The 24,916-nt window shown below is 35.6% G+C and overlaps 1 protein-coding gene across 8 annotated transcripts in view; it reads right to left on the bottom strand.

Annotated features, from left to right (window-relative positions):
* Positions 1-24,916, bottom strand: part of SLC4A10 (solute carrier family 4 member 10) — a 271,426-nt gene that overhangs the window by 150,913 nt on the left and 95,597 nt on the right. For all 8 annotated transcript variants that reach the window (XM_024579743.3, XM_024579742.3, XM_071220660.1 and 5 more), the window contains exon 2: positions 19,469-19,550. In XM_024579743.3, the coding sequence (XP_024435511.2) occupies positions 19,469-19,550 (82 nt within the window). The remainder of the gene's footprint in view (positions 1-19,468; positions 19,551-24,916) is intronic.

The following is a 24,916-nucleotide window of genomic DNA, read 5'->3' as shown; positions in this document are numbered from 1 at the left end:
AATCTTGTTAAGAGATCTTGGGTTTTGATATTTAAATTGTGTGGATATTATCTTGTTGAGAAGGTCCAGGATAATTGTAAATATTTTCATTAGATAAGAGATACCAGTACTAAAACAACTCTTGATGTGGTTGTGGTCATAGTATACTGTTTACAAAATGCAGTGAGGAAAGGGATGCATTTGGGGATGGAAATGTGGTTTACTGTGATTAATAATAATACTAACAAACTATTCTCTTTTATTTAGCTGGCAGGAGAGGAGTCAAGCTTTCTGTTTTCTATGCAATGAATACAACACAGCTGGTACATAATTAGTAATTTGCCACAGCCATTTTATTTAGGATGTGTCAATCATGGGAAAAGGTCAAGTACATTAAGCTGACTGAGCATGTGATCTTTTTAATTGCATGGAGAGTCTAACAGTCAGAAAACATAACAAGGCATCATTATCATAATCTATCAAAGAACTCTTAAGTCAAACACAAATTCTCCACTGAGGGAAAAGAACAGAGAGAAAAAAAAGAGACCAAGAGGGTGTGAATGACTGTGTATATGCAAAGCAAAGACACACTATTAGGCTACTGCCCTGTTGTTTCTTGCAGTGGTTTTGCTGAATGAGAAAGTCAAACACCAGGGCTGGTCAGAGTCACTCCATCCTAGGGCCATATTTGCAACCATTACAGAACAAAGGCCGCATGACTGTGGTTATTCTCTACAGAAAACAGATAACGTTGAAAGTGCCAGAGTTGCTCATGAAAAAGCCATAGTTGAAAAAAAAGAGTTGTTTGAGATTTACAAGTTTAGAAGTTACTGTGACATATTTTCAAAAATACTATTTCCTGTAAGTTTATAACACTATCTTGAGAAAAATAGCAAGTGTAATGCTTTGTACATTGAGATAGCAGTGTTTTTTGTTTTTTCTTTTTTTAGCTTGGAACATAGTAAGCCTCAACATTTCTTGAATAAATGAATGAATCCTAACAATATGTATTTTCTAAGAAAAAAAGACAAGGGAACTTGCAATTTTGATAGGTTATATGACAGGATATGACACCTGCACTTAAAAAAGGATAACTATCCAATCTTGAGAGCTCAACTTCAAAGGGGACAGCAGCACATAATACAAATAAAGCAGTAAAAAAAATCTGCATTAAAGCTAATGTTATGTGGCACCAGGCTTTAAATTCTGTAGGAGTCTATAATAGTGTGAAACCAAGGATAACCTGCACAAGTAAGGAAAGTTTCTGGAGAACTTACGACTTGAGCTGGGCCATAGTAAGTAGGTTCTGGATTAGCAGAAGAGTAGGAAATCTAGAAAAACAGGTAGTGTGGGCAAAAAAAGAAAAGCTTTTAGGGGATTTTGGAGCAGGGGAAAAAGTAGAGACAGGATATCCATTTTTATAATGACAAAGGCTTGCAATTTCACTATTATTTTAAAACATTTAGGGTTTTTTGTCTTATTTTGCAAGGAAGAGGGAGAAAAGAGATGGGCATATGTCCTAGGATACTTAAAAAATAAATACAAAAGAAAACTTGGTACTTCTTACCTCCCCAACCTCATTTTAACTAAATTATGATTTCTGAACAGCCCTGCCACTTTGCTTCAGGGAAATGAGCAAAAATGCAAAACTATAAAATTTTTCAGATTTAGCTTTGCACTGTATTAATTCAAAAGGCATGCACATGTAGAAAGTGGCTTATTCAGGGAGTTACAGTAATGAAGGACACAAAGGCTTGCTTGGAAAAACTGAAGAGTCTTTGAGAAGGAAACAGATTTCCATGAAGACAGTTGCAGGATTCACCTGTGAAACTGAAGGAATTAAGTAAAACAGCTAAAAGCAAACAGGAAAAACACTTGTCATTCCTGTATGGATGTGTGCAAATAAGAAGTAGATGCTGTGGTAGAATTTGTTTTTAATGGCCACAACATTTTTTGCAGCTTCTCCCATCAAGGGTAGAATCTATTCTGCCAACCTGTAAATCTGGGCTTGGCTATGTGACTTGTTTTGACCTATGAGATATTAGCAAATGTGATAGAAACAGAGGCCTGGTGAGTACTTGGACATTGGTTTTTCCCTCTACTGCTTCTAGGAACTTTTATGTCACCATGTAATCAGGTCTATCAAATATGTCTAATTTTATTATACATAACCACCAGTAAGTATTCCCTTAGCACCTTGCACTTCCCATGAAACTTTTCAAAATTCCAATTAAATAACTAATTATGTAATCAGGTATATAATGCCTATGATAGGATCTATTATAGGCGATATGGTCTAATTAATCTGTTTATATTTTTAGTATCTGGCATATTAAGAGCTCAGCAAGTATTTCTTGAATAATTAATTATTAAATCTTAACCATTTCTTACAACATTTTATGCTGCAGTAGGCTGAAAACTTCACACACAGAAAAACAGGCTTCGAGGGATAGGATTTGTACTGGCAAGTGCAATATAGATAGCATGCCTTGTGAAAAAGGGCAGTGCGGGAACACACGGGGTCCAGAGAGATGTATTAGCATACTTAATTCGTTTTCATCAGGAAGGAAACGGAATCATGTATTATTTCCTTAAACATTCCTTGTAATAAACATGGATTCTACTGACATATAGAAACTATGTTTCTTATTTTTCAATTTTTTACAGGAAATTTTGGATGAAAACGATGACTTGCACGCTACTATACACACGTGTAAGCTGGTGCCAGTCATGTGCTGAAGCTCTTCGACCAGTCTCTGGAGTCAGGTGTGTACATCTCTTCTTAGCTATGTGTTCAGTGAAAACACTTTGATGATGTGAAATCAGCTCACGAAAATTGGCAAATGCCACAAAGCAAGGCTGTGTGGGGGCAGGGGATGTTGAGTGGGAGGGTTATCAGAACAACACTGCCTGGTGCCTGGCAGGACTATAAAGATGAAGCTTCCTAATTTTTATTTTTCATTCTTTCTTTTTTTAGGTTGTTGACAATTTTCTATACCTAGAGGCGATCTGATCAATTTACCTTAATAAGGCTGACTTCACTTTCTGGAAAGATTCACTCTGCACAGTTAAGTAATTACATGGATATTGAGTAGGTACCTGCCCCTGTGTGGAGAATATAAAATAATCATTTTGGGTGAGGGAAAAGCATAGAGCTAAGATGTTGGAAAGTGAAATTAGGGGGCACCCTCCCTCCTGTATCCATTTTAATCCTCAGGTTTAGGCAAAATCCAAAGAGTCTATTAGGAAGAAGAGAAGCTAAACCCAAATCCCTTTGCTTTGAGAGTTAAAGTCACTAAACCATATCTGAATGGAGTACAGTGCTGCAAACGAAGACAAGCAGGAATGGATAACATTCCCCTACTTCCACCCCCATCTGCAGGCAACACCACCCCTGGGAAGAGAGTCTGGCCCATTCTCCAAACTCAACAGCAGCCACGAGATTACAAAGGTGTGCACATACACGCACAGCTGGCCTGTGATGCTAAAGGCCTTTCTGACAAAGCCATTTAGGTACTAAGGAACTTATCTTGAGTGGAGAAAGGGACACATATGTATGTGCCCTTGCAATAAGGAATATTAAAGGCTTGGGTCACTAAGAAGTTTCACATTTAAGGTTCAAGTCGGGTTTCGGTGTGTACAGAAGAGGAGGTTGTATGACTAACTGGACAACACTGTTAGATAAATTACGAAGATCAATAGCTTTAGTGGACAGGGCTTTGCACCAAATGATGGTAGGCGGTCACATAACTCTAGTGCAACTTGCATTATCCCTGCTCCTTGGATGCCACCAGACTTCCACCTGGTGGCAAAAGAAACTGAAAATACAGTAGTAAGCTAGGCTGTCCAGTGTTAAACATCTTGAGATCAAACTTCAGAGGCAAATCTAGTATATAAAGTCCATATTTTTATCTTTTATTTTCCACAGCTAATTCACTGGTCCCTGGAAAAGGATCTGGCACTTAATAATATGCACACAGTAGAGAGTTGGAGGAATGAATGAATGAGTGAATGAATGAATGAACATGAAGTTCACTTTATTCTCACTGAGGGTTAGAAAATAAAATGGATTAGAGACATTTACGGATTAGAGACATTAAAGTCTGATTCAACCATTTAGACAAAGTAATTCTAGGGAACCTTGGGAGAATTCCTGAAGAAATACAATATACTTCCATAATACTACCAAGCAGGTAGTACCTCTGAGTCATTACGTTTTGAATGTTAACCAAATATGACCTAATTTTATATCTCAAGATGATAAAGCCAGACATAAGCTTTTGATTAAAAAATTTATATTAGGTGGTATTTTTAAACCTCATCTACCCTACTTTAATTTCTTTTTTCTTCAAAAAATATATAAGCCACTTGGGGAAAGACAAACACCATATGATCTCACTTATAAGAGGAATCTAATGAACAAAATAAACTAATGAGCAAAATAGAGCCAGCAGCACAGAATCATGAAATAGACTGACAGCTATAAGAGGGGAGGTGGAAGGTGGGGACTGACTGAAAGAAGGTGAAGGGACTGGTCAAAGAACATATATGAAGGACCCATGGACATGGACAATGGTGTGGACATGACTGTGGAAGTGGGAGATGGGCTGGGTGGAGGGCAGCAAATGTGGGGAAAGTGAGACAACTGTAATAGCATAAGTAATAAAATATTTAAAAAAGAAAAAAGATACAGAATAAGTTTCTGTGGTTTTCAAGAGGCATGAATAATGGGACATTTTTAAACCCTTCTTTAATACAGGGTGAACAGTCCTTTTCAAATTTAAAACTAATGAACTTTCCGTGCCACTCAGAATTAACAAGGAACATACATTTTAAAGCACACCCTAAAAGTTCTCTTAAGATCATAGAATTCAGCAATGGAAAAATCTTTAGAAATCACCTAATTGCAACCTCTCATTTTAACATGTTAAATAAAAAGGAGCTGAAGTTAACATTTCTAACACTAAGTAGTTCTAAGTAGTCACATCCAATAGAGCAGCGGTATCAAACTCATTTTCACCAGGGGCCACATCAGCCTCGCGGTTCCCTTCAAAGGGCCAAATGTAATTTTAGGACTGCATGAATGTAACTACTTAATAGTCAAGCAAGAGCTGGGTGCTGCCACCAGGTAGAAAAAAGGTGGAGGGCTGAACTCAGCCTGCGGGCCCTGTTTTTTTGCCACCTGTGCAATAGAGCAATTTAAAAAACTTAATAGCTTTTTTCCTCACACAAAACTTTCCTATGTTCATGTAACATAAAATGATAGTCTATTTCATCTTCCATATAGCAATCTTTCATATATTTTAAGTTAGCAGTCATGTTTTTGCTAACTATTCCTTTAACTATTTTCTCAACTAATATTTGTATGAGATGACCTCTACTTTGATCATATTCATCCTCTTCCATTTATCTACCTTAGGTTTATTCTTTGTTAATGAAGGTCCACAGGACACATATGGAGTCCATATGGATGGATTCCTACAGTACTTGCAGGTGGAAGAAACATTCTAGGAAGTGAATCACCTGGGGAAGAGTATGAAGAATAAGGGGGGAAATCAGGGACATATGTGGAGAAAAACCAACATTTAAAAGATAGTTGAAGGCATAGTATTGGAAGCCCTAGCCACAGCAATCAGACAAGAAAAAGCAATAAAAGGCATCCAAATTGGAAAGGAGGAAATGAAACTGTCACTGTTTGCAGACGACATGATAGTGTACATGAAAAACCCTATAGACTCCACCAAAAACTACTTGACCTAATAAATGAATTTGGCAAAACAGCTGGATACAGAGTCAATACCCAGAAATCAAAGGCATTCCTGTACACAAGCAACGAAACTGCAGAAACAGAAATCAGAAAAAAAATCCCATTCAATTTAGCAACAAGAAAAATAAAGTACCTAGGAATAAACCTAACCAAGGAGGTAAAAGACCTGTACTCAGAAAACTACACAACACTGAAGAAAGAAATTAAGGAAGATACAAACAAATGGAAGCATGTACCATGTTCATGGATTGGAAGAATTAACATCATCAAAATGGCCACACTACCCAAAGCAATTTATAGATTCAATGCAATCCCTATTAGAGTACCCATGACATATTTCACAGATATAGAACAAACATTTCAGAAATTCATATGGAACCATAAACGACCCCGAATAGCTGCAGCAATTTTGAGAAAGAAGAACAAAGCAGGAGGGATCACAATACCTGATATCAAACTGTATTACAAGGCCACTGTAATCAAAACAGCCTGGTACTGGCATAAAAACAGGCACATAGACCAATGGAACAGAATAGAGAGCCCAGAAATAAACTCAAGTCTATACAGTCAATTAATATTTGACAAAGGAGGCAGGAGCATAAAATGGAGCAAAAACAGCCTCTTCAACAGATGGTGTTGGGAGATCTGGACAGCTACGTGCAAAAAAATGAAACTTGATCACCAACTTACGCCATACACGAAAATAAACTCAAGATGGATAAAAGACTTAAATATAAGTCGTAACACCATAAAAGTCCTTGAGGAAAACATTGGCAGGAAAATCTCAGACATTCCACGCAGCAACATCCTCACAGACACATCCCCTAAAGCAAGGGACATAAAGGAAAGAATAAACAAATGGGACTTCATCAAAATAAAAAGCTTTTGCATGGCTAAAGAAAACAGCACCAAATTACAAAGAGAACCAACAGTATGGGAAAACATATTTGCCAATGATACCTCAGACAAGGGCCTGATCTCCAAAATATATAAAGAACTCACATGACTCCACTCCAGGAAGACAAACAACCCAATTAAAAAATGGGCAAAGGACTTGAACAGACACTTCTCCAAGGAAGACATACAGAGGGCCCAGAGACATATGAAAAGATGCTCAACATCACTAGCCATCAGAGAGATGCAAATTAAAACCACAATGAGGTATCATCTCACACCAGTCAGAGTGGCCAACATAAACAAATCCACAAACAAATGTTGGAGAGGATGCGGAGAAAAGGGAACCCTAGTGCACTGTTGGTGGGAATGCAGACTGGTGAGGCCACTGTGGAAAACAATATGGAATTTCCTCAGAAAACTAAAAATGGAACTGCCCTTTGACCCAGCAATTCTGCTGCTGGGATTATACCCTAAGAACACTGAAACACCAATCCAAAAGAACCTGTGCACCCCAATGTTCATAGCAGCACAATTTACAATAGCCAAGTACTGGAAGCAACCGAAGTGCCCATCAGCAAACGAGTGGATCCAAAAACTATGGTATATTTACACAATGGAATTCTACGCAGCAGAGAGAAAGAAGGAGCTTATACCCTTTGCAACAGCATGGATGAAACTGGAGAGCATTATGCTAAGTGAAATAAGCCAGGAGGTGAGGGACAAATACCATATGATCTCACCTTTAACTGGAACATAATCAATAGAAGAAAAAAGGAAACAGAATATAACCAGAGACATTGAAGTTAAGAAAAATCTAACAATAGCCAGGGCGGGGGGGGGGGGGGGGGGAGGGCAGGACAGTGGGAAGAGGGGATTATAGGAACTACTATAAAGGACACATGGACAAAACCAAGGGGGAGGGTGGAGGTGGGGGAGGGAGGTGGGTTCAGCTGGGGTGGGGTGGAGGGATGGGGAGAAAAGGCATACAACTGTAATTGAATAACAATAAAAATTAAAAAAAAAAAAGATAGTTGAAGGGTTAAGTCAAGGAACATGTATACAGGACCCATGGACAAAGACAACCAGGGTGGGGGAGGATTGAAATGTCGGAGGGGGGGCGGGTAGGGCAGGGGAGAGTAATGGGGGGAAAATGGGGACAACTGTAATTGAACAATAAAAACATAAAAATAAAAGATAAAAAGATAGTTGAGACTTGTCAAAGGTTTGAAGAAATAGATGAACTTCCCACATTATGTTCATAGGAGTATATTTGAGTACAGTCATTCTGAAAGACAATATAAAAAATGTACAAAATATTAACTTCATAATCATTTGACCCATTGGTTCTCCTGAGAATTATATTAGGAAAATCAAGTGCACAGAGATACATATACAATAGTGTTCATAGCAGCTTTGTGTAAAATAGAAAAATGAGAAATAGTCAAAATGTCCATTGATAAGGATGGGTTAAATAAAGCATCATACAACCATGCAATGAAATACTAAATACAATTTAAATGGATAATATCTACATTAACATGGAAAGATGCTGAATTTTTTTGAATCAGAAAAGAGTAGTTTAAAAGACAAAAATTAACTATAATTCCATTTATATGTAATTTAGTTATCATTACATGTGTTTATAACACATATGATTAAATTAACATTTTGCTTAAAATATTAATTATGTTATTATTTTGTTCAGAATATTAGCAGTATTATTTCTAGGTGGTGGAATTTGGAGTTGTTTTGTTTGCCTTCCTACACATTATTACATTGCTTGAATTTTCTAACTGAGTTAACATTATTTTAATAACTTTTAAAACAATGAAACTGTGAGAGGTATTTTAATTTTGGGAAAAATGTAGAAATGCCACAAGAGTAAGAGGGGCCAGTGGATAAAACAGAAAATACCAAGGAAGACATGACAGAGAAGAGAAGCAAAGGGGGAGAGATGAGAGAAGAGAGATTTAAAAACAAAGGTTTAGTCAAAAGTTTTAAAAGCAATAGAGAAAACTAAAAATTTCCCTTAAGGCCAGGAACAAGACAGGGATGTCCACTTTCACCACTTCTACTCAATATAGTACTGGGAGTACTAGTCATAGCAATGAGACAAGAAAAAGAAATCAAAGGCATCCAGATAAAAAAGAAGGAGGTAAAACTGTCATTATTAGCAGATGACATGGTATCGTACATAGAAAACCCTAAAGACTCCACCAAAAATCTACGAGATCTAGTAAGTGAATTTGGCAAAGTAGCAGGATACAAAATTAATATTCAGAGATTGGTGGCATTTTTATACATCAGTAATGAACTATCAGAAAAATAAATTGGGAAAACAATCCCATTTATTATTGTAACAAAAAGTAAGGTACTTAGGAGTAACTTTATCCAAGGAAGTAAAAGACCTATACTCAGAAATTTATATGATACTGAAGAAAGAAATTGAGGAAGATACAGATAAGTGGGCTCATATAGTGTGTTCATGGATAGGAAAAATTAACATCATTAAAATGTCCATACTACCTGAAGCAATGTACAGATTCAGTGTAATTCCTATTAAAATGCTAATGGCATATCTCACAAATCTAGAAAAAAAATATTCCAAACATTTATATGGAGCCACAAAAGACCCAAAATAGCCTCAGCAATATTGAAAAAGAAAAATAAAGGTATCAAACTATTCTACAAGACCATAGTAATCAAAGCAGCATGATATTGTCATAAGAACAAGCATATAAATCAATGAAACCAAACAGAAAGCACAGACATAAAGCCTTTATGGTCAATTAATATTTGACAAAGGAGGCAAGAACATACAGCGGGGTAAAGACAGTCTCTTCAATAAATGGTGTTGGGAAAATTGGACAGATACATGAAAAACAATGAAACTACACCAACTTACACCATACACATACACAAGAATAAACTCAAAATGATTAAAAATTTAAATGTAAGTTGTCAAACTATAAAAATCCTAGAAGAAAACATAGGCAGTAAAATTTGAAACATTTCTTGTGACAATATTTTTTCCTATATATCTTCTGGGGCAAGTGAAACAAAGGGGAAAAAAATGGGATTCTATCAAACTAAAAAGATTTTACACAGCAAAAGAAACCATCAGAAAAATGAAAAGGTAACCCACTGAATGGGAGAACATATTTGCCAACGATACATCTGGTAATGGGTTAATTTCCAAAATATATAAAGAATTTATCCAACTCAACACCAAGAAGACAAACAACCTAATTAAGAAATGGGCAAAGAACCTGAGTAGATGCTTCTCCAAAGAGAATATACAGATGGCCAATAGGCATATGAAAAGATGCTCAAGATCACTAGCCATCAGAGAGATGCAAATTAAAACCACAATGAGATACCACTTCACACTGTCAGAATGGCTATCACCAATAAACCAACAAACACGTGCTGGCGAAGATGTGGAGAAAGGGGAACCCTTTTGCACTGCTGGTGGGAATGCAGACTGGTGCAGCCACTGTGGAAAAGAGTATGGAGCTTCCTCAAGAAACTAAAAATGGAACTGCCTTTTGATCCAGTAATCTCACTTCTGGGAATATAGCCAAATAAATCGTTAACACTAATTCAAAAGAATATATGCACGCCTATGTTCACTGCAGTGTTATTTACAATAGCCAAGATGTGGAAGCAGCACTAGTGCCCATCAGTAGATAAGTGGATTTTTTAAAAAGCTGTGGTTGCATGTAAATTGAACTTTGCAAGTTGTTTTTCCTATGACAGTATCTGATGTTATCATTTAAAGTGGAATTCCACAGTATTAAAAAAATAGAAAAAATGTTTTGATAAAAAGTTATCCATGTTCTATTATACATCATATTTAACTGTCACTGCCAGTAAAATAAGATGAAAACAAAAAGGAAAGCTGTGGTACATTTACACAAGGGAATATTACTCAGCTGTAAAACATTTTTTTAAAAAGGATAAGCCAGTCAAATAAAGGCAAACTCCATATGATCTCACTTATATGTGGAATCTAATGAACAAAATAAACTAACAAACAAAATAGAAATAGAGGCATAGATACATGGGACAGACAAACAGCTGTCAGAGGGGAGGGTGGTTGGGGGACCAAATGAAAGGTGAGGGGATTCAGTAATATGTAACTAATTATGTAAGAAATTAAATTGATAAAATGTAATTATAAAACATAATGTAATGCTTCCCTGCTCCCCAAAAAGCATATATATGACACACAGACAGACAACCGTGTGGTGATAACCAGAGGGAAAGGTGAAGGTGGGCAAAGGAGGGATAAAATTGGGACGAGAAAAGAATTTGCTTTGGGCCATGGGTGCATGATGCAGGGAGCGTGCAGATGATGATGTTTCGTTGAGTTGTACACTTGAAACTTGTATGGTTTTGTAAACCAATGTCACCCCAATAAATTCAATTTTAAAAAAAGGTATGACAGATAAAAAGCAATAGAGAACTCAAAACGGCGAGGACAGAGAGCCACTGTAGTTGGCAATGAAGAGTGCTTTTTTTAAAATAGTTAAATAGGACGCAGATTAATCAACCTGAAGAGAACATTAAAGTGAGAGAGCAGGAGAGAAATATGCCATTTATATAAGTTAATATCTCAACTTGCTAAAGATGGCTTTCATTTTCATGATCAATATTGTTATTAAGTGCATTGGTATTGCTGACACTGTTGTTTTGTATTAATCACTGAGATGTCATAAAATACTTTCCTGCTATACTATCATCTAAATAAATTATGGCAATTTATCATTATAAGAAAAAACTGAGTTATACAAAGAAAAAATAGGCATAATTCTAAATACTTTATCTAGAAATTAGAAATCTTTTGTTAAGAAGACTGTACTGATTTTATTACAGATGCTTCTAAGGTAATTTAAAAGAAGTTATTTAAGTAATCAAAAAAGAATCATTCATATCTTCCTATAGCAAGAACAAACAAAATTTTAATTTACCAGCAGAAAATTAAAATTTTACCTTCCCCTCATTAGGATTTCAATCATTTTGGTTTCCTTTATTATCTTCCCACCTGAAGCTCATTAAGGGGTAGAAATGATAGAGAAAGGAAGGAAAGAAATTCTGATTTTTTTTCATTATGCCATTAGCAGTTTTGATATACTAAGGCAGTAGGAATGACTAGGTAAACAGAAAAGAGGACAGATAGAATGGGGGAGTAAACAAACTTTCTGAGAGAAAATACAAGAGAGCACTCAGAAAAGTAATCTCAGAATACTTGTACCCAAAATGGAATCAATTCTATTAGGGTTCCAGTAATATCTGTACTGCAAAAATTATAGACATATATTATTCAAAAAATCAAGCACATTACCTCTTTTGATTATTTAATACATATTCATTATTATCAGTATTTATATCCATTGATAATTTTAAATGTAAACATTTACATTTGAAAGTGGCCAATGTGATTTCTTTCCAGTGGGGACTCAGGTGCTCTATTGACAGCTCTAGTATCTAAACCTCCTTGGAGAATGAAGGGCATGAAGCAGTGGTTGTATCCCATTAGCACTTAATTAATATTGGTGAATGATGATAGCTTCAAGAGAAAAGTCCTAATTGATTGGTTGTCTACTCCTGCTTATATTGTGAAAAGATACACTTTGGACACTGCAATGATTGTGCTCAGAAAACCACTTTAGTTCTTTTAAGTGCTGAGGAATGCATTGAGTGAAATGAAGACAGTAGGAGGTGGTTACCACTGATAAATAAGAATTACATTTTATGATTGCTTTGTGCTAGATGCTTTAATTATATTATCTCTGGACTTTGGGTCCACTTTACATTAAGTGGTCCAAAAATAAAATAAACTAGTCAATCAACTATTTTTTCCTCAAATGGAATGAGTAAAAGAATATCAAGATGGGGCATAAATTTCTCTGTTAAATCCTTGGCTTTAAAATAATTTAATATCTTCTAAAAGCAATTATGATACAGAAAATGTCATTTTTATTTAATATGTAGGCCTTGATTTAAAGATTAGTTTAACTTTTCCACTAAAGTTTTAAATTTATGAATTCTTTTAACATATTAAAATGTTACTAGATTTATTTATCCTGATACAGTGAAACATAATTTGAAACTACTGTATTTACATGTTAAGTATTTGAAATGTAATTAAATATTTGATGAGTGTTAATTATGCACCTAATTACATTTTATAAATTTAATTTCTTACATGATTAGTTACATATTATTGAATTAAATATAAATGCAATTCAATACAACACATTTGTAGTACCTATCTAGTTTAAGAAAAAGTGCTGGATATCATGAGAAAATGTAATTAATGTGTAAGGTGAAGATTTGTCCCTCAACAAGCTTATAATCAAATAAGAAAATAACAAATATATATAACACAAGGAAAGGTGTAAACTCAGAAAAAGAAGCTGGGAGGAGGAAGATAATTATTCCGCCAGGAGGGATCAGGTAATACGAGTATATGGGGAGAATTGCCATTCTGATTCTGTGTGGAGGAAAATCACTAATAAGTGGAGATGAGAAGGCACCAATTTGGTATGGGGCAATCTAAAAGTTTTTGAACAGAAAGTCTTTAATAATTTTCCTCACGTTTTACTGCCTTTTCTATGTTCTCAGATTATAAAAAATACTGGGTATTGTAAAATGAAAAGTAATGGTCACTAAATAGGTTCTTTATATATCAATGATTTGGGGGAAAATTAACCTGTGGAAACAACACGAGCTGTAACAGGTGTAATGTTAGGCAGCAAAGAAATATGAAGAGTACAGGTGTAGGCATTCTGTACCATGTACAGAAATTAACAAAAAATGAATCAAAGACCTAAATATTAAGTCCAAAAACTACAAATTGAAAGAAAGCATTGGGGGAAGCTTTATGACAAGGGATTTGGCAGGGATTTCCTAGAAATGACACAAAAAGCACAGGCAACAAAAGTGAAACTAGACAAATTGCACTATATCAAAAGTAAAAATTTCTGTGTATGAATAGACACAATCAGAGTGAAAATGCAAACTATAGAATGGGAGAAAATATTTGTAAATCATATATCTGACAAGAGGTTAGTAACTATAACATATATAAAGAACTCCTACAACTCAACAACAATTAAACAATGAGCAGAGGACTAGAACAGAGATTTCCCCAAAAATGATACACAAATGGCCAAAAAGCATATGAGAAGATGCTCGACATCACTAATTATTAGGAAAATGCAAATAATAACCACAATGAGATATCACTTCACATTCATTAGGAGGGCTAATATGAGAAGGAAGGGAGGGAAAGCGGGAGGGAGGGAAGGAAAGAGAGAGAGAGGGAAAGATAGAAAATCACAAGTGTTGGTGAGGATGTGGAGATACAGTTCTCGTGCACTCTTGGTGGGAATGTAAAATTGTTCATGTGCTGTGGGAAACAGTATGGCAGTTTCTCCAAAAATTAAAAATAGAATTAACCTATGATCCAGCAATCCCACATATGGGTTATGTATTCAAAACAACTGAAAGCAGGAATTGTAAGACATATTTGCACACCCATGTTCATAATAGCACTATTCACAATAGCCAAGAGATAGAAGCAGTCATGTCCACCAACACATGAATAGATAACACATGAATATATAGTGTACAGTGTATATATACACACACACTATATATAGCATATATATACACACAGTATATATATATACACACACAGTATATATATATACACACACTACATATATACACACACTATATATATAGTGTACCGTGTATATATATACTACATACATATACAGTGTGTGTGTATATACATATATACAAATAGTGTGTATACTATATATATAGTGTATACACACTATACACTAGTGTGTATATATACACACTATATATTCCATACACAATGGAATATATTCAGACTTAAAAAGGAAATTGTAACACATGCTGGAACATAGATGAACTTTGACGACATTGTGCTAAGTAAAACAAGCCAGTCCCAAAAGAGCAAAAACTTCATGATTCACTTATATGAAGTATGTAGAGTAGTCAGATCCATAGGAACAAAGAGTAGAATGGTGGTTGCTAGCGGTGTCGCGGAAGAGGAAATGGGGAGTTGTATAGAGTTGCAGCTTTCCAAGATGAACAAGTTCTGCAGATTGGTTACACAACAATGTGGATATACTTAACACTGCTGAACTAAATGCTTAAAATGGTTAAGATGGTCAATTTTATGTTATGCATTTTCACCACAATAAAAATATATTTTTTAATTTTTTGAAAAAACAATCCAGTTGTTTGACAGTATCAGCTTGATTGGAAATTGGTTAGTTCAGTCAAAATGGCTGTAATAATAGCAAACATCTTCAGCTATTATTTTTCTCTTTACTATCATCTAATTATTAATAGGACATACTATTTTTAGTGACTTGTCATTAACTTACTTTTATGCCTGCAGAAGGTATAACAATGGTCATATCTGAAGTGCACACATTCATTCTGAGAAAGTCTGGACCAGGATGAACAACGAAGAGAGAGAATCGAGGTGAGTAAGAGTAACTGAAGGAGCACTTGGTGATTTTTATTGGGCCCATTAGAAACTGGCCCCACCTATCCACCTACCCACCTTGGAGTTTCAGGCTCAGTACAGTGCTGCACATTCTTTCACCCTTCAATCAAACTTGCTTGGAAACATACCCTGAAGTGCACCCATCTTATCAAGTCCTCCAACAACACACTTGCCTCTTCTTGTTCATTTAATCAGTGTAGCAAACCAGTGTGATGCTCTATAGAATACCCACTCAGTCCAAATCCCTTTGGACTCTATCATGACAAGAAAGTAGCATTAGCACAACTTGGGAGCAAGATCATAAATATATGTTGTTGTATTTCACAAGGGAATGTTTATTTCTGGTTCTCCTTCTTCACAGTAATTCAAAAAAATGCAATTTCCAGATCAAGAACTGCATACCTTGCACCTGAAGCCATGTTAACCTCGTCTAGCAAAGATCTACAACTGATCCAGCCGCTGTGATTCATGCTACCATTTGGCTGCTGTTGCAATACTCCACTACCTCATCTAGGATTTGACAAGTTTCTGTAGTGGCCAAACTGGTACATTAGGTCTTTAAAAGTGACATGAACCTCTGCCATTTCCTGTCAGATGCAATACTGATTTTCATTTACTGTCATGGTCACAGCAAGGAGTCTCAGAACCTTCTCACTCTCTGCGATATTTCTCAACCCTATAGGCTAAGAAACCAATTTTAAGTTCCTGCCAATTACCAATATACACAAATATGTCAATTATATGTCAATAATAGACAAATATGTCTATTAGTACTGTTCAGAGGCCAGGGAAATGATGAAAAAAAAGTGGGTCAGCTTCTTCAGGAAACAGACTCTGAGGAGTATTCCAGGGGGTTGTTGAAGAGCGTGGTCAGCAATAACATCTGTGAGGAAATATAGGCAGCAGCGTTGGGTAGCGAAAGAAAATGAATTATGGTACAATTGCAATGAAAGCCTCAACTGATTCCATAGGAGACTCTGGAGCTGAGGCAACCCTTCAAAGCTGTATCAGTTTGGGGCTTTTAAACTTCACTGACCATGAAATGAATTCATTATGCCATAGGCAAGAGGCAGCGCCCTTCAGCTAAAGGTAATTTCTGGGGGAGAATTTAGATATGAACCAACAGCAGGCAATACCCATGGCAACTGGCGAAATAAGTATCTCCCTCCTTAAAAGGGGCATATTGGTGATTCATCATAACAACCACTATGAGGGTTGCCAGGTTTAAAAATTTCAAAAAGACTGAAAATTGCCATCAGCTGCCCCATCATATTTTCCTGTATCTCATCGATGATCTGAAATCTCTTCCCTCTCAAAGGTGATTTTAGTCTTGGGAAAAGCCAGAAGTTGCAGAGCACCAAATCTGGGTTGTATTGGGGGCTGAGTCACCTGGGTGATTCGCCAAAAAACTCTGAACAAGATATGATGCATGAATGGGTGTATTTTCGTTAGGAAACTGCCAATCTCCACTCGCCATAGCTGTGACCTTCTGAATCATTCAAATAGTTTTCACAGAGGAATGTTCAAGCTTAACACAAAATTTGATGCAAATTCATTGCTCTACTTGATTAATCATTTTGAATGTGATGGCCACACAGTACACATGTTCACTCGATGGTGTCCACTGACCCCACTGACTAGTACAGTGAAGTCATCATTGTTCATGCATGTGCATTCCAGTCCACTCTCCCTGTCTGCCAGGTTACATTGATGCCACACAAACTGATCTCATTATATTAACAATGGCTGGAATTTTTCCACACAGACATTATATACACAGTTCTGAGGAGCAGTAATTTTCAAATTTAAAATTTTAATTGAAATGGTGGTTGCCACAGGCTGGGGGGTGGGGGAAATGGGGAAATATTGGCCGAAAGGTACAAACTTCCAGTTATAAAATGAGTATGTTCTAGGGATCCACTGTGCAGCATGGTGACTGCAGTTAACAACACCGCATTACATATTTGAATGTTGCTAAGAGTATCTTAAATATTCCCCCCCCACACAAAGAAGGTGATCATGTGAGGTGATGGGTGTGTTAACTAACCTTATGTAGTAATTATTTCTCATTACATTTGTGTATCAGATCTTCCTATCATACACCTTAAATGTACAGTTATATATCAATTACCCCTCAATAAAGCTGGAAAAATTAAATAAATTAATTAAATTTTAATTGAAAGAAGATTTGATGAAATGTGTTTTATCTACATTGCTGAAGACACTCTTAGAAAGTAGAGCTCTGGTCTTTTACACAAAGGGAGAAACTACCACCACCATTACCCTTACTAACGCTACCTTCCTAATTGGTGCTCTTCCACTGCCCATTTTCTATCGTGCTGCCAGTTGATTCTTCCTAAACCATGCCATCTATCACATTGCTCCTGCACTATTTTCTGACTCAGAGCAATTCTTTGTGTGCATCACAGCAGAACCCTCCATAGTATGCTCAAATGCTCAGATGTTTACCTGCGTAGTATGGTTTGGGACCAAAAAAAATATTTAGAAAGTCAATATAAATAAGGGTTTCCCTATTTTTCTTCAAAAGTCTAAATGTAACATTACACTTGCATTCTGTGATGTTAATGTCAATCAGCAGTAAGCCAAAATTACTCATTTCTATGATTAAAATATCCACTATAGATATCAATAAGCAAAACAAAATCTGGCTTATAAATTGTGTTTTACCAATCAGAATTCTCTTTTAATAAGCATCATACACTGTCACCCAAAGAAAATATATATAATTCATGTTCATGATAATTAAAATGACATTATTAAATGTTATTTTTGTATTATGTATTTTCCATCCAAAGGGACCATTCAGGATTCTACTGTAATTACTTGTAAATTATTAACTGTTAATTTCCAATTATCCATGTGTGGATTATCCATCATAGTCTTTCAACCCAAGATGGCCTTTCCCTGGAACTGCGTATATTTTTAGACTAACTTCTTAGTTAGGTTTTCTTGTGCGTGTTTAGTAAATACAAGTATAGCTGAAGTCATAACATAAGCAGAAGGATAAATCTGCTGCTGATATAATGCCATTTCATATCCAAGAAATTATTTTATGATCCATAATCCCTTTAGGTTTGCAAGGTCGTGCTCCCTTCAATTTGTATAATGAATATGGATGACATAGCAAACCATTACATATACCCAGTAAGTATGACCTTTCCAGACCTGGGTATTTTCCATGTACCAAACAAAATGTCAGGCACACAATAGGTATAGTTGTGGAAAGTTGTCTCTAAACATTATATTAATTCTCCTGTTATTTAATTGCTGTAGCTAAGAATGAAACAAAAGAACAATGAATTAGTTCTTAAGGGGAATAAGCCCTTACTTCTCAACTGTGATGGATTATTAGTAGCAGCAATTTCTTATTAGTTTTACTTAAGATTACCTGGGTTTCATTTTTCAACCAAAAGATGAAAAATACCATTTACCTTGTATCTCATTAGTAATAATTTCTGGTTCAAAATAAAAATGAACTAATAGTGTATATACATTAAATTGTAATGTAATGATAATTGTCAATATTTATATAACTCTTACATCAGGTACTATTCTAAGTATTTTTCCCTTAATAATTATAAAAATGCTAGAAAATATTTTCCATTGTTATCCTCATTTTAGCAGTTGAGAAAAAGAAGGTGCAGAGAAGTTAACTAACTAGCTGAGGCTTCCATAGCAAATAAGGCAGAACTAAGATTTGAAGCCAGCACAATTTGGTTTCAGAGCTACTACGAGCCCATACTGCCTCCCTGTTGAAGTATCTGACCATCTTATTATTGAGGAGAACACTAACAAATGGTGCCTCCAGCTCTCTCCCACAGACATCTGAGTACAACTAGAACACTGAGTGTCTTTAACTCTTCCAGCGAGAGCCCACTCTGACAACGCAGGCTGAGTTAGATGTCCCTGCTGTCCTATTCTCCCCTCTCGGATAGCGCCACATGTGCTAGTCTGTCATTTTTTTCCTTTTATTCCCCAGTTGATTGTAATTCTTTGAAACAAGGCATATTGAAAGAGTGGAACACAACACAGTACCTGGAATGTAGCAGAGGTTCAGTAAATGTCTCCTGGATGAATGTTCTTACTGTTTTCAGGTCTGCCTATTGGCATTCCAGACTGCATCCCATCCACCAACCACCACCACCATTACTCTGATATAGTTTGCAATTCTCTGCGTTGTGACGAATGCCACGTTTCACTTCGCAACAAAGATTGGAAGAGCTATCCAAGCTGGGAAAATGTCTTACCTTCTAAATCTTCTTTCTCAAAGTGTGTTTTGAGAATAGAACGAGTCCCACCCCTATCCACAACTGCCTCTTCATCATTTCTCTGTGGAATGGGAAGAAAGAACACCAAATGATAGTACATACATTCTCTTAATTTCAGAACATACACTTTTTTCAGAGATAAAAATGTTATTTACAAACTATGTCTGTTAAAGAAATAACAATATGATTAAAATTAATGAAGGTATTTTTAAGGTTAGAAGCTCAAAGTATTTTCTTGTTTTCAACCTTTTAAAGTTAAATTTATTGGGGTGATACTGGTTAATAAAATGTCGAGTGTACAATTCTATCATACATATGCACGCTGCATCATGTGCTTACCACCCAAAGGCAAATCTCCTGTCACCATATTTGGGCCCCTTAAGCCTTAACTAATCTCCTCAACCCTCTTTCCCTCTGGCAACCATCATACTGTTGCCTCTGTCTATGAAATACTGCCATTGCAACAACATGGATGGATCTTGATAATATCATGCTAAGCAAAAGAAGTCATGCAAAGAAAGTAAAAAACCATATGATTTCACTCATATTGGGGTATAAAACTAAAAGTAACAAATGAACAAAGGCAAACAAAAACTCATAGACACAGACACCAGAAAAATAAACCTTTAATATGATCTAATATTTTAGGGATTCAATTCAGTCACTTGTACATCATTATTTTATTTGATTATCAAGTGTTAGTTTAACGAATATAAGATTAATTTGGCTGCACATATTCAGAAAAGGAATATCAACCAATTTTCCATGAAATCGAAGGCAATCAAACATCCCAGTTGGCATCATTTGTTAGTGAGATGAAAAATGGAAAAGAAACAGTTATCTTGTCAATTTAGTTACATGCATTTTTATCTCTGATAAAGATTTCTTCTTAACAAGATGACATTTTGAACTATACATGGAAAATATAAAAATCACTAGTATTAACATCATTAATGCTACAGTTGACATAATTCCACTGCCATTAAAAAAGGGGTTGGGGAGATCTAATCCCTTGAAAGCAATTAATAGCAATTATTAGGTAAACTACAACTCAAATTATTTTGCTTCAATATAATGCATTTTATTCAAACTAAACTGTAAAATACAGCCAGGTGCATTAAACTTCCATTCAGTTTCTATTTTTTTAAACCTATTTAAAATGGCTAGGCAGAGGTTCTATTGTCTGCATTTTGTACACACTCAGATAAATACACTCACTTATTTGGTACTCAATAAAATAATGGAGGGGTGGGGGAGTACAATTCACTTTGACCATGCAGGAATGGAAAAATATGAAATATTGAATACAGTAAAATACACTCTGATTTTGGACACCTATTTAAAACTGCCTTAAAAGGAAAGACTAACAACAAAAGGAGAAATGAAAAGGTAGACTAAAGATGAATGAATCTTCCAAGATTTCTGTTTCTTCTTTGAAAGCTTAATTCCTAAACATAATCTTGATATAAAGATTTGGTCTCCATGTTTTACAAATTAGTACTTTCAACTCTAGAATTAGAGACAACATATTTCAACCTAGAAAGATCAGCAAAATGGAAAGCAGAAGGACATGTTTTAAGCCCTGTAGTCCCTTGTCTTTCAGAAAATGTGAGCTAAGTCAGGTCAGGGCAAAGTTTTTTAAATCAGAGTAAAAGAACCCTACACTATGGATGAGAGAAAAACTAAAAATAAACACAGAATTCATAGCTCATTACTTATCTGTTTGGCAAAGTTTTAAAGATCTGTTGATTTGAGCAATGATAGCAATAGGAAAAACTAAAGATATGATTTATATAATATTCCTGGACCAGAAATGCAAGTTTCAGCCTCTTTTGAAACTGCAATTGATTCTATTCTTTGGAATCTGTTCTTGACACATTTACAAAACAAATTTATCTTGTGTGCAAGACACACTCCAATATAAGTTCTATTGGAAGGCATCTCTGCCCCCTGGGGTGTTTTTAGAAAGAATGCCAAAAGCTAAATCAGGCATTCATTGTCAAAGGTCAGAAGGAAAACTATTTCACTATATTTTACAGTGGAAATCTTTTAAAACAATTGCAGATTTCCAGCCAAGATGGAGGCATAGGTAAACATGGTTCACCTCCTCACACAACCACGGCAAAAATTACAACCAAACTACAAACTACAAAATAACTATCACCCAGAATCATCAAAATATTGAGCTGTATGGAAGTCCAACAACAAAGGAATTAAAGAAATCACATTAATTCAGACGGGTAGGAGGGGCAGAGACATGGAAACATGGAACAGGCAGTCCCACTCCCATGTGTGGTGCATAAAAATCGGGAGAGATATTTGAGGAGCAAGAGATTCCCAGCCCCACACAAGACCACCCAGCCCAGGGTTCCAGTGTCTGAGAGATAAGTCCCCATAAATTCTGGCTGTAAAAAGCAGTGGGGGTTGGGGTGGTGGAAAAAACTGTAGGATTCTCAGGCATCACCTCTTGAAGTGTCTGCAATGGACTTAGGACATATACAGACTCACTCCCTCTGGGTTCTAGCACTGGGGCAGCAGCTGGGAGGGCACCAGTGGTATACAGGGAGAAACAATGTATGTGGAATCAAAGTGAGCACCAGCAGACAGCTTTCTCCCAGATGAAACTCCAGAGGCCAGGCAGCAGCCATTGTTCCTTTCCTGAGGCCTGTACCACACATATCTACAGAGCAGCCACACCATATCTAAGACTCCATCAACCTGGTTTACAAAGGTTGCCCCACCAGATGATTACCTAAGGCTCCATCCCATTCAATTTATGAGTGTGATTTTCTACAACAGGCCATGCTACTAAGACAAGGAGTCAAAGCAGCTCTACCTAATATACAGAAACAAACACAGGGTAGCAGCCAAAATGAGGAGACAAAGAAACATGGCCCAAATGAAAGAACAGATCAAAACTCCAGAAAAAGAACTAAATAAAATGCAGATGAGCAATCTATCAGATGCAGAGGTCAAAACACTGGTTATAAGGATGCTCAAATAACTCATTGGGTACTTCACAGCACAAAAAAGTCCCAGGCAGAAATAAAGGTTACACTAAGAGAAATAAATAAAAATCTACAGGGAATCAACAGTAGAGTGGATGAAAATGAGAATCAAATTAATGGTGTGGAACACAAGGAAGAAGAAAAATTCAATCAAAATGGCAAGAAGAAAAACAAGGACAGAGTAAGGAGCCTCTGGTACAACTTCAAATTTACCAACTTTGAATCACAGGGGTTCCAGAAGGAGAAAAGAAAGAGCAAAAAATTGAAAACTTGCTTGAAAATATAATGAAAGAAAACTTCTGTAATTTGGTGAAGGAAAGAGACATACAAGTCCACGAAGCACAGAAAGTCCCAAACAAGTTGGACCCAAAGAGGACCACACCAAGACACATAGTAATTAAAATGCCATAGGTTAAAGATAAAGAGATAATCTTAAAAGCAGCAAGAGAAAAGCAGTTAATTACATACAAAGGAGTTCTCATAAGACCATCAGCTGATTTCTCAAAAGAAACTTTGCAGACTATAAGGGATTGGCAAAAGATATTCAAAGTCATGAAAAGCAGGCACCTACAGCCAAGACTGCTCTACCCAGCAAAAGTAACAATTAGAATTGAAGGGCATATAAAGAGCTTTCCTAACAAGAAAAAACTAAAGGAGTTCATCATCACCAAGCCATTATTACATGAAATGTTAAAGGGACTTATTTAAGAAAAAGAAGATCAAAATTATGAACATAAAATGGCAATAAATACATACCTATCAACAATTGAATCTAAAAAACAAACTAAGCAAACAAGAACAGAGACAGAATCATGGATACAGAGAACATTTTTATGGTTGCCAGATGGGAGTGGGGTTGGGGGAGTGGGAGAAGAGGTGAGGGCATTAAGGAGTACAAATAGGTAGTTATGGAACAGTCATGGGGATGTAAAGTACAGTATAGGAAATTGAGTAGCCAAAGAGCTTATATACACATGACCCATGAACATGAGCAAAGGTGTTGGGATTGCCTGAGGGAGTTGGGGGTGCTGGACGGGCAGGCAAAAAGGGAAAAATTGGGATGACTATAATAGCATAATCAATAAAATATAAATTTTTAAAAACACGTATTTTCTAACGTATCATTTCACCAGATTATCTACATACTCTGCTTTAGTACAATGCATTGTTACATTTCATTAAATAAGAGATACAGAATTTTAACTTCTTGGTTTTCTCATTCATCTCATTACCTTTTATTTGAAATTATGAAATCAAGAAATTGATATTAACATATAGATTCAATGTTAATATTCAACATATGCATCCATTATTTAATCTATAGAAATTACCATTTTTTCAATACCAATAGGTTAACTTCTTGTTTTTCTTGTCCATATCCTCATTAACTTTTATTTTAAATTATGATATAAAGAAAATTGTACATTAACATTTAGATTCAATATTAATGTTCAACACATGCATCCATATTTATTTTGGAGTCAGCCTTTTTTGTTCATTACCATGTAAGCTAAAGTATTATACAAATATAAAAGGATCATCTCTATAACCTGTAATTGTATTATGCTGTATTAAATAGGGCAATAGATGTGAAAGCATAGGCTTGGATATTAACATATCATAAGAGCTCAATAAAATACTAGTTGAACTGAAATCTAAGCATATAAGTCAAGTATAACTTTGAATTGTACTTAGTATGTTAGATTTTCATAAAATAATTGAAGCCACCTATTTTTACTAGCATATTACCTTGAAATTAGTTATTTAAAATATGGTATCTACTCTTGAATATAGATTATACAACCTCTGGTAATATAAATTAAATCTATTATATATACTGTATTAATTAAATCATATAAAATATATTCTAAAGTAGCCCAATAAACCACTCTGGCTACTCACCTATATATTTTTAATAAAAGCAATTGAATTCCTTTCTAAAGTAACTAATGAGGGAGGTGGCAATTAAATTTCATTCACTTATGCAAAGTAAATGTGTTATTTCATCTTTACATGTATAAGAAAAAATAGAACTCAGAGTAAAAATTGGAGACTAAAATGCTCTGTCAGTGCTACAAAGGCACAAAGTAAATCATCATATAAAAACTTCAACATTTCTCTCATCTCATTTATTTAAAAACCCCACCCATGCAAACTTCAAAGATTAGCCAGGGAAGTACACAGTTAGGTCAGGGAAGTTCATTAGTTGACATGAAATATCCCAGAGTCAACTTCAGGGTTCAAAGCTTCAGGGGTGAAAGTCTTCCAATGCTAAGCTAATCCTAGGCTCAGAATTAACTTTATCACAATATACAGGATTGTACTTATTACTGTCACTGTGACCTAAAGAATATGATCTCTCCTAGAGATCATTGGAAAACATATTTGCCAATGATACCTTGGACAAGAGTTTTATCTC

The sequence above is a fragment of the Desmodus rotundus genome, chromosome 2 (assembly GCF_022682495.2).
Source record: "Desmodus rotundus isolate HL8 chromosome 2, HLdesRot8A.1, whole genome shotgun sequence".
Classification (NCBI taxonomy): domain Eukaryota; kingdom Metazoa; phylum Chordata; class Mammalia; order Chiroptera; family Phyllostomidae; genus Desmodus; species Desmodus rotundus.
This window is presented reverse-complemented; position numbering and strand designations above follow the sequence as displayed.